We start from the raw sequence: 10,409 nt of genomic DNA, 5'->3' as shown, positions 1-10,409 counted from the left end.
TGATATTCTCAAAGCCATGTCACCAGGAGACCAGGACAGTGCAACAGTCAATGAAGCCAAAGCCGCCATTACAAATGACCTGGCAAAGAGGTACACTGACACTAATATTCATGATTACCTCCAAATGGCCACAGCCCTTGACCCCAGGTTTAAATCCCTCCCTTTCCTTGATGAAGACTCTCGTGGTGAGCTCTAAATTCTGGAGTATGAACAGCAGGTAATTTTTTTTTTTTTTTTTCACTGTGTGTAATTTTATTTGATCTATTATTTAGATGTTTGTTTGTTTATATATATATATATATATATATATATATATATATATATATATATATATATATATATATATATATATATATATTTATATATATATATATATATATATATATATATACACTAAAGGATCATTCTCTCACCATAGTTTTACATATTCTCCCTTTAAAAACTGCTGCTTTATTTACCTTGAACTAAACTAAAAATCATCAAGACATTTATCTCACAACATACTCAATCATTTTAGCAATTCTTATTTGCTAATTAAATCTAAAACATTTAAATTGAAAACAACATTTTTAAAGGTGCACTATGCAACTTTCCGTCCACTGGAGGGCGCCTATTCTAAACAAAGGCGTAGCCTGCACTGTTTCCGGTCATGATTATTAGGTAAAGCAGCTCTGTTTATCATATTAGATACATTTAAGTGTGTTTAAAATTATGTTATGACGTTACTCTGTGTGTTCGCTCGGCGCTGCTGTGACATGTTCACACTGCTAAGAGTAAAGCGTTTCTGCAGAATAAAACCGAGGGTAGCGCAGATATGACGCGATTGACAGGCGACTCCCTCAGACGCTATGCTGAAACGTCCCGGTCCTTAGTTAAAATAGCAATTTTCTCACAATTTACAAATAGTTGGAAACATTTGGGATATTGTAGGTACTCAACTGAACAAATATATAACACTGGCCTAGTGGTTTTTGGATATTTTACTGCAAAAATACTACATAGTGCACATTTAAAAAGAACAAATACTAGATCAAAATAGCACACAATCAACTTTGCACTGCTGTCCGCGATCACATCAAAGATCAGACAAACTTCCACATGAATCTTGGAAAGAGGATGTTTTGTAAAGTGCTGATGCAAGTTTGTGTGCCATTTAGTTGAGAGAAAAATAAAATCAGAAGTAGCTTTTACCCCATCAGGCCCTGTTGTAAACCAACCCTAAACATAAAACTCAAAAAATGCATTGATTTCACTACCAGGTTTATGGTGGAATAAAATAAAAGTGTGTAGGTTAAGACGAGCTCTGAAGCGTCAGTGCAGCTGTCAGTGTCTTGATAACGCAGATGCTTGTGTTCAGGAGATGAAGTAAAGGTTTCTTTCTCAGTGGTCTTTGACCAAGATGTTTGCGACTCCGTGCACCTGAGTGAGCTGAGGACAGTCAAGTGTTGCTATTAGCTTCTGTGAGCCGGACCGCTTGGGAACGAATGTCTCTGTCAGACGCATTCTGGCTTGGCCAACGATATCACTGAGAGAAAAGATGAAAGATGGTTATTTTATAGTTTCATTCCATAGTTTCAAGTTTCATTCTATATATCAATATAGTATATATAAATATAGTAAGTACATGTAGTTAATTAACATTACTCAGTACTTATTTGAGTAAGTACTATGTAAATATATGACCTTAAAATAAAGTGTAACCTTTATAATTTTTACCAGCAAAATTATTGTGAAAATTCACTACATCAGACAACAGTTTTTGAATCAGTCACTGCAAATGAACGTCTTACCCATAGTGAATGGTTCTGACATGCCGCATTCCCAGTCCCTCAATCCGGAATATGACGTTCTTCAGCACACGGGGCAGTGGGTTCTGGAACGTGATCTTGACTTTCAGCTCTCTGCCCACCACAGCATCACATTCAGGCTGAGAGAAAAATCACACACAAGACGCATTAATGCAATATCATCAGCAGGTGGAGATATGGTGCTTTTAAACTCACTGCGATGACGAGGTCTGGTGTGCGCAGTCTGAAGTTGAACTGTTTGGCCACAGTTTGTTTTGTCTCAGTGACCCGTCCCGAGAGAGTGAGCACCAGAGCCAACTGACCCAGCAGCTGGTCCTTGTAGTCCTCATAGTTCAGGGTCCACTCCAGAGACTTGACTACACAGCCAAAGCATTCAGACTACATTTAAAACTGACTATATTAATACGTTATTTAAAATAATAGAATATTGTTCTGATGAAGCAATAGAATACCAGTGTTATTTTAGTATTATTTATTAGTTTTGTTTGAGTTTATCATCTAAAATTCATATTTTATTATTAATAATAATAATAATAGGTTACAAGTACCATTTGAGTTATTGAATTAAATTAAAATATAAATAATTAAAGTGTTTTTAGTCTTATTTTACAAGAACACAAACTATAGTTTTTATCTGCTATTATAGTATTTAACAATATTTTAAATTAGCTTTTATATTCATATTTATTTGCAGTTTTCATATTAATTTTGGTGTAACATATATATATATATATATATATATATATATATATATATATATATATATATATATATATATATATATATATATATATATATATATATATATATATATATATATATATATACTCACCTAAAGGATTATTAGGAACACCTGTTCAATTTTTCATTAATGCATTTATCTAATCAACCAATCACATGGCAGTTGCTTCAGTGCATTTAGGGGTGTGGTCCTGGTCAAGACAATCTCCTGAACTCCAAACTGAATGTCAGAATGAGAAAGAAAGGTGATTTAAGCAATGTTGAGTGTGGCATGGTTGTTGCTCAGTTACTGGGATTTTCACACACAACCATTTCTAGGATTTACAAAGAATGGTGTGAAAAGGGATAAGGGATTCTGTTCAGACAATCAGATGGTAGAGTCAGAATTTGGCATAAACAGAATGAGAACATGGATCCATAGTGCCTTGTTACCACTGTGCAGGCTGGTGGTGGTGGTGTAATGGTGTGGGGGATGTTTTCTTGGCACACTTTAGGCCCCTTAGTGCAAATTGGGCATTGTTTAAATGCCACGGCCTACCGGAGCATTGTTTCTGACCATGTCCATCCCTTTATGACCACTGATCCCATCCTCTGATGGCTACATCCAGCAGGTTAATGCACCATGTCACAAAGCTCGAATCATTTCAGATTGGTTTCTTGAACATGACAATAAGTTGACTGTATTAAAATGGCCCCCACGAACAGCAAAGTAATTTAACTAAATCAAAAGAAAATGAAAAAGCTTGTTTGCTGGTTCTCCTCTCTCCTGCCATGCTCCGCTTCAGTGTCTTTATTATAGTGGATCCAAAACGACTCCAACGAGGTGCAGGTGTGTAATGACACACAGGTGCGGACCTAATAATGAACTCAGACACAGAGAAAAACACACCGAGTCATGACGTCATTACAAGGAGAAGAAAACACAAGACACAAACCGTAACAAGAGGAACAAGAAATCTGTTTTCAAGAAGAAAACAAGAACAATAATTAATTCTTAATCTGTAGGGTTTAATATAGAGTTGGCCCACCCTCTTCAAGTGTTCTGGGAAGACTTTTTCTCAAGGTTTAGGAGTGTGTTTATGGAAAAAATTTGACCATCCTTCAAGAAGCGCATTTGTGAAGTCAGGCACTGAGGTTGGAGAAAAGGCCTGGCTCTCAGTCTCCGCTCTAATTCATCCCAAAGGTGTTCAGTCGGGCTCAGAACTCTGTGCAGACCAGTCAAGATCCTCCACACCAAACTCACTCATCCATGTCTTTATGGACTGACGCTTTGTCATGTTGGAACAGGAAGGGGCATCCCCAAACTGTTCCCACAAAGTTGGGAGCATGAAATTGTCCAAAATGTCTTGGTATGCTGAAGCATTAAGAGTTCCATTCACTGGAACTAAGGGGCCAAGATCTGTAGCTATTGACTTGCAGAAAGTTGGCGACTTCTGGCACTGTGACCCTCAGCATACGCTGACCCCGCTCCGTGATTTTACGTGGCCTACCACTTCATGGCTGAGTTCCTGCTGTTCCTGTTTGCTTCCACTTGGTTATAATCCCACTAACAGTTGAGAGTGGAATATTTAGTAGTGGGGAAATTTCACGAATGGACTTATTGCACAGGTGGCAATCTATCACGGTACCACGCTTGTTGCCACATGTAAGTGGAAAGATTATCTCAACTGACATGTCATTATTTAATGTGGGATTTTCACCTTCTGCATATTTGTAGAGATGTGTGATATCTATGCGTTGATCTGAGCCAACAGCTTTGGTGCTGATGCAGTGACCTACTGCATTTTTGTCAACCCGAATCACAGCGAAGGTCCCGTTTGCTTTACGCTGCCAGTAGACTTTATCACTGTTCACCTACAACACAAAGAGCTAAACATTTAGCACACGCACACCATATTATACATCTCTGGATTGAGTTTAGAGTGAAAGATAAATATGAGGAAGATGTGCTCATAAATCATTAGACATCATTAAATATGAAACGTTTTATGTTGGAATCTTTAATTACTGTAAAGTAATTAGCATACTTCAGCAAAAACGAAGGGTGTGTCATATTTGAGGAAGACCTGTCCACTGCGGATCGCAGCAACAGAGGTCGGGCCGCAGCGAAAGACGCCCTGGCTGGTCTCCTGAGGAGTGGAATCAACCACCTGCCAACCTCCAAAACCACATGGGAGGTCAGGACGAGCCATCCAGGCCTCATTCCACACATGGTAGTTCCTACATAGAGAGAAAAGCAGCAACTTTAAAGGAATAGTTCAGCCAAAAAAAGAAAATGATCCCATCATTTACTCACTCTCATGCCAATCCTAGGTGTATATGACTTTCTTCAGCCGAACATAATCGGAATATAAAAAAAATATCTGGTCTCTTCCCAGCTTTATAATGGGAGTGGGTCGAGTTTTTGAATCCCAAAAAAGCGCATCCATTCATCATAAAAGTAAATCCATTCGACTCCAGGGGTTTAACGAAGGCCTTCTGAAGCCAAGCACTGCATTTTTTTAAAGAAAAATATCTTTATATTAATATCTTAATATATTTTTAAGGAAAAATATATTTATAACTTAGTGTTTTGTTTCCCTTTATCTTCTGCGTTTCCATTGTTCATCAATACGTCATGCGTCGGATCAGAGGCTGTCAGCTGAAAAGCCAGTGATTATAGTTTATAAAGTTATAAATATGGATTTTTTAAAATATGGAACTCCCTCAAACGCTATGCTGAAACGTCCCGGTCCTTAGTTAAAATAGCAATTTTCTCACAATTTACAAATAGGTGGAAACATTTGGGATATTGTAAGAACTCAACTGAACAAAATATATAACACTGGCCTAGTGGTTTTTGGATATTTTACTGCCAAAATACTACATAGTGCACCTTTAAATGGGTTGGAGCTAATATCTGCAGGACATCAGCTCTCTAGGACCGAACTTGCCTACCCCTGACTGTCAATAATTCTCAACATATTACTTGTGTTGGTGACTCCAGCAAAGACCCAGCACTGCCCATATTTGACAGGTTTTCCTCCACTGTCGCGGTACTGTTTCAGGATGGCACTGCTTCCACTCCAGGCTGTAGGAGAAAGTCCTCCCTCAAGTCCTCCCTTGGAATTAATCTGACACATTGCCAAAATTATGTTATCTGCTTCACGTCATCACAATACATTGATCATCACTGAGTTGCGCAGACCATGTGAAAATCTGGATGTTGGTAAAAAGAAAGTCTAGACTCACCATGGCAGACACCAGCCTGACTATATTAACAGGGTCTCCCCATCCTGAGCAAGGGCTGCCACTCTTCTCCAGCACAAAGAAACACGCAGCCAAGACTTCTTCATCAAACTATCACAGATCAGAGGTTGGAGATGGAAACAAGCACATTACAGAGAAGAAATATTTGAAAAGCTGTCTTGAAAATAACGCAACTTCATGACAATATTGCTCAGATGTCTAAAGTGAAATATCTGCATGAAATACAATCCAACTAACAAGCTTCGGTTACAAAATGAATGTTTATTTCTGGGTCTCCATTTTTACATTTCTACCTCTAAAATCTGAGAACTGCAACCATGATTGAACGTTTTTACAATAATCAGCTGACAAGTTGGGTTTTGATCAACTATTAAATGAATCTTTCAGCATTAAAATTGTATTAATATTATGAGCTATGTTGTAAAAAAAAATGTTTGCCTTAAATTTTTAAGTACAATCAACTTGTTGGATGTTCAAGTCATTTCAACTTAAATTACATTAAGCTGACTTAAAAAATATCATAATATCAAAAATAATATAATATGAATCTTGTATGAAATTATATGTATAAAAAAGGATGAACATTGTTTAACATATTTTGATGAAAATATATTTGAAAACATACAGCTATGGAAAAAATGAAGAGAACACTTAAGATTGATTTCTCAATGTTAAGTGGTCTCTTATTGTTTTCCGGAGCTGTATTTTTAATTTTTAAACATATTGTTATTGGAATGCTCTACTGTCTGAGCTACAGTAAGGATAAAACAAACCTTAAAACAAGTCAAATACATTTTCATTTGAAATATAAAATAAAAAAAAATTAGCTGAACAAAAGTAACAAATTCTTAATAACAACCATTTGAAGAAGTTGTCACACCAAAACTCCCAGTAATATGCTGGTAATGTTAGCTTGTGGTTATAAAAAAATATAGAAAATGAAAATTACTAGAATGAGGGTGACGTAGTTTTCTTAAAAAATAACCAGATAATATCAGGAAACCTTTCACTAATACATTTAAACAACTAATACATGTTGAAATGTGAAATTTTGAAATTTTACCTGACCAAAATTCCAAGTTCTGGTAGCAATCTGTTGCTCTGTTCCATAGTACAGTTGGCCCATATCATTCAGTACATATTCAGTCCTCTCAGCTTCATCATTCATGTACACAGCGTCATCTTTTAAGAATAGAAAGAGAGACAAAGTTGACATGTTAATGGATTAGCTTCATTTACCTCTAAGTTTCAGGTACTGATATACACACACAGTGTCCTTTTATTTTCTCTCTCTTCAAATAATACCTTTGCACCAAGGGTTGAACAGCAAGTAAATGTCATTGTCGGGTGTGTGTGGTGAAGTGGCCTTTCCCGCCGGGCAGCTTGTAACCACAGTGAGTTTGTACCGTCCAACACAAGCGGTCGGAAGTGAGTAAACTGACAGTCTGATTGTGGTCTTAGCCTGTTCTACAATCTTTGTCTCCCAGGTATCTTTCTTGAACTCAGACACTAGTGGAACAATCACAAAACTGTCCCTGTGTACTGGTATGTCATTACCTGCAAAAAAAAAACACATACAAAAACGAATTTTTGATCTGCCGATCCAAGACGGCTTGTGTGGCAGGTGTAAACAGGGCCATTGCTTGCAACAGTAAGTACAGTAAAGCCATGACTGACCAAGTCTCAGCTCCAGGTGAAGCTTGTCTGTGTTTGGAACAAAAGGTCGGGACAGCTCAATAGAAATCTGGAAACACTGTCCTCTACGGACAATGAGATGATTGCTAAAGAAACCATCCGTGTGATGCTCCTGTCGATTCTGTCCTTTCCTGGCCCTGATGAGATCAATAGATTGTACCTGCAGGACTGCATCTAATTCAAAAGAAGCATTAATATCTGTTTTAAAGCTGAAGAAAAATTGTTCTTGTATACTGGTTTCAGGTCCATTTGACCTCTGTGGTGAACGTGATTTCAGCAAGTGCAACATGATCTTGGGTCAACATCTTTGTTGATCCTCAAACAACATTCCAATCAACCAATCAGATGTCAGGTTTAGGCTTACAGTCAGGGTTAGGTGCTTCTACATCAGTGCTATTGACCATCCTTTCCCTCTGATTCCTACAGATGGAGTAGGTATGGTTAGGGATAAGTTATAGTAGGGTTAGGGACAGGGTTAGGAGTCTGACTAAAAGTTAGGATTGTTCAACGATCAACAGAATACGCTATCTCACGACCAATTCGTCCTTATTTTACAATGGGCTAACTTGTACGAATCATCGCAAGGACAACTTGTGCAGGACTTTTCTTAGTGATACGCTACTCTGTGTATTATGAGATCATCAGCATTAACAAGAGTATGACCATCAACAAACCGATGTGTGTATTTTTTTATTTATTGCGGTGCACATGCGGAACTGTATCAATAACAATGCAAAGCTGAGCACTAGCGTGAATGACTGATGGAACATTAAAGTTTGAAACAAATCTTGCTCAAATCCTTTATCTTTACTCAAAGTACTAAGAGTGACAGAAAATCTGCATTAATATACAACGTTTTAGGTAATAGTGGCCCACAGCTGATGAGCAGAAGTATTTCAGTAAGACAGTGATAATGTGAGTTAGCCGGAAACTTACACAATATAAATAAATAAAAAAACGTATTTTAAACTATATATATATATATATATATATATATATATATATATATATATATATATATATATATATATATATATATATATATATATATATATATATATATATATATATATATATATATATATATATATATATATATATATATATATATATAAAACGTTGTATATTAATGCAGATTTTCGTTAGAAAATATATACATCAATAATTAATAATACTTATAGATTGTGATTCTGAGGAGCAAGCTGTCCCAAATAATCTGAGTACTGACCCATCTTACAAAGAGCAAGTGTTTGTGAACCCCGTGTTGAAGGGCTGGAGTTGTTTGTAAGCAGACATAGGTGGGCATTGTGCAAATGTGTTAGCTAGTGACGTGTCAATCGGCCCTTAATATGATTTATTATTATGCACTGGAGTATTAAGATATATTCCTCTTACCGTTCACTTCTACACGTGGAGTCCTGAGAGAAAGAGAGATACATTTTTCAAAATGTATTCTTAAAGCTATAATTATCTAATAAACAGTGTTAAAATGGAATTGACATTTGTTTGTACTCGTACAAGCTGATGAAATTGACAAAAATTGTGGAGAAGATGTTTTGGCCTTTCTTATCATCTACTACACTGTAAAAAAAATATTTAAAAAATAAGTTACCTGGTTGTCTTAATTTTGAGTTCATCGAAATTAAAAATTTGAGTTAATACAATGAACATTTTTGAGAATCGAACTTTATTCAAATATTATTAAAATATTTTGTAAGCATATTGGGATATTTGTGTGTTTTATTTGTGAAGACGCAGTGAAAGATGACAAATAGTGCTATTTTCATGATTTATCACATTTTTTTATTTGGTTCCGATACAATAATATTTTGAGTTTCTATTTATTAAACCAATTTCCTTCATTGTATCAACTCAAATTTTTAATTTCGATAAACTCAAAATTTTAAGGTAACCAGGTTACTTACTTTTTTAAATTTACAATAGGTTACTTTTTTTTTTTACTGTGTAAGGATAAAACCCTAAGTCTCCAAAGTAATCAGGAGTCTAGGAAAATTAGGATGATGTGCAGACCAGTTTACAAACACACAAAAATAATTATAAATAGAAACTGATTGGTATACTTACATGTTTTTGGTTCTTGTCCTTGAATTTATTTGAAAAGTGTGTACTGAGTAACTGCGCCTGAACAACTAGAACTTCAGTCTGGAGGCAACTCTTCCTTCACTCAGATGCTTTCTCCTGAGAAGCCATGGTGTATATACTCACATCTTCATCTCCACCCCATCCACAGCTCAGAGCTGAAGAGTGTGAAGAATTTCCTATTTCATGACAGAGAAAGTTTAGTGTCGAGGATGAATCCCACAAGGTCATTTTAACAGCTAACAGTAAATACGTCCCGAGTGAAATCTTTAAAGCGTCACTTAAATTACGGTTGGTCTCATTTATTGTAATGATGTGTAAGGAGGAGTAATGAGAGGTAATGACAGTGCAGAATAATCCTAACATTTGAACTTTTGATCTACCTCATTATTAAGACATTAACTTAAATTCTCAACTGATAAGCAGAGCTGTCAGTCAGGATTCCAGGAGCATGTTTATTTAAGATGGTGAAAGAGATATTGAGTCTCAAACACACGTGCCAAAAGTAAAAGTTTTTTTTTTTTTTTAAGTACATTTACATTTATGCATTTGGCAGACACTTTTATCCAAAGCGACATACATTGCATTCAAGGTACACATTTTTACATTATTTTCATTCCTTGCTTTCCCTGGAAATCGAACCCATGACCTTGGCATTGCTGGCGCCATGCTCTACTAGTTGAGCTACAGGAAAGCGTAGCTCACGAAGTACAATAAACTTGGATGTTTAAGTCAGTTCAACTTACATTACAGTAGAAAATGTATGTGAAAAGTTTTTCACTCTACTTTGAAATGTGCGTTCCGTGTCGGCGTGTC

The 10,409-nt window shown here is 36.2% G+C and overlaps 1 protein-coding gene across 1 annotated transcript; it reads right to left on the bottom strand.

Moving 5' to 3' along the window:
- Nucleotides 1-1,317: 1,317 nt before the first annotated feature.
- Nucleotides 1,318-7,782, bottom strand: LOC137079153 (protein-glutamine gamma-glutamyltransferase K-like). Its single transcript, XM_067447116.1, has 10 exons — nt 7,476-7,782; nt 7,104-7,355; nt 6,862-6,980; nt 5,781-5,888; nt 5,487-5,662; nt 4,577-4,769; nt 4,250-4,403; nt 2,004-2,164; nt 1,791-1,927; nt 1,318-1,525 (listed from the first exon to the last, which is right to left on the bottom strand). The coding sequence occupies exons 1-10, from the start codon at nt 7,780-7,782 to the stop codon at nt 1,381-1,383; spliced, it is 1,752 nt and encodes a 583-aa protein (XP_067303217.1). The 3' UTR covers nt 1,318-1,380.
- Between the last annotated feature and the right edge of the window lie 2,627 nt (nt 7,783-10,409).

The sequence above is a fragment of the Pseudorasbora parva genome, chromosome 6 (assembly GCF_024679245.1).
Source record: "Pseudorasbora parva isolate DD20220531a chromosome 6, ASM2467924v1, whole genome shotgun sequence".
NCBI lineage: Eukaryota > Metazoa > Chordata > Actinopteri > Cypriniformes > Gobionidae > Pseudorasbora > Pseudorasbora parva.
The sequence above is the reverse complement of the archived record's forward strand: the minus strand, read 5'-3'. Positions and strand labels throughout refer to the sequence as shown.

Coding starts and splice junctions, on each gene's coding strand:
- LOC137079153 (XM_067447116.1), bottom strand. CDS start 7,782: ATGTTGCACTTGCTGAAATCACGTTCACCACAGAGGTCAAATGGACCT. Junction 4,770..5,486: donor AGAATTATTGACAGTCAGGG/GTAGGCAAGTTC, acceptor CTCTCTATGTAG/GAACTACCATGTGTGGAATG. Junction 4,404..4,576: donor CACCCTTCGTTTTTGCTGAA/GTATGCTAATTA, acceptor TTTGTGTTGTAG/GTGAACAGTGATAAAGTCTA.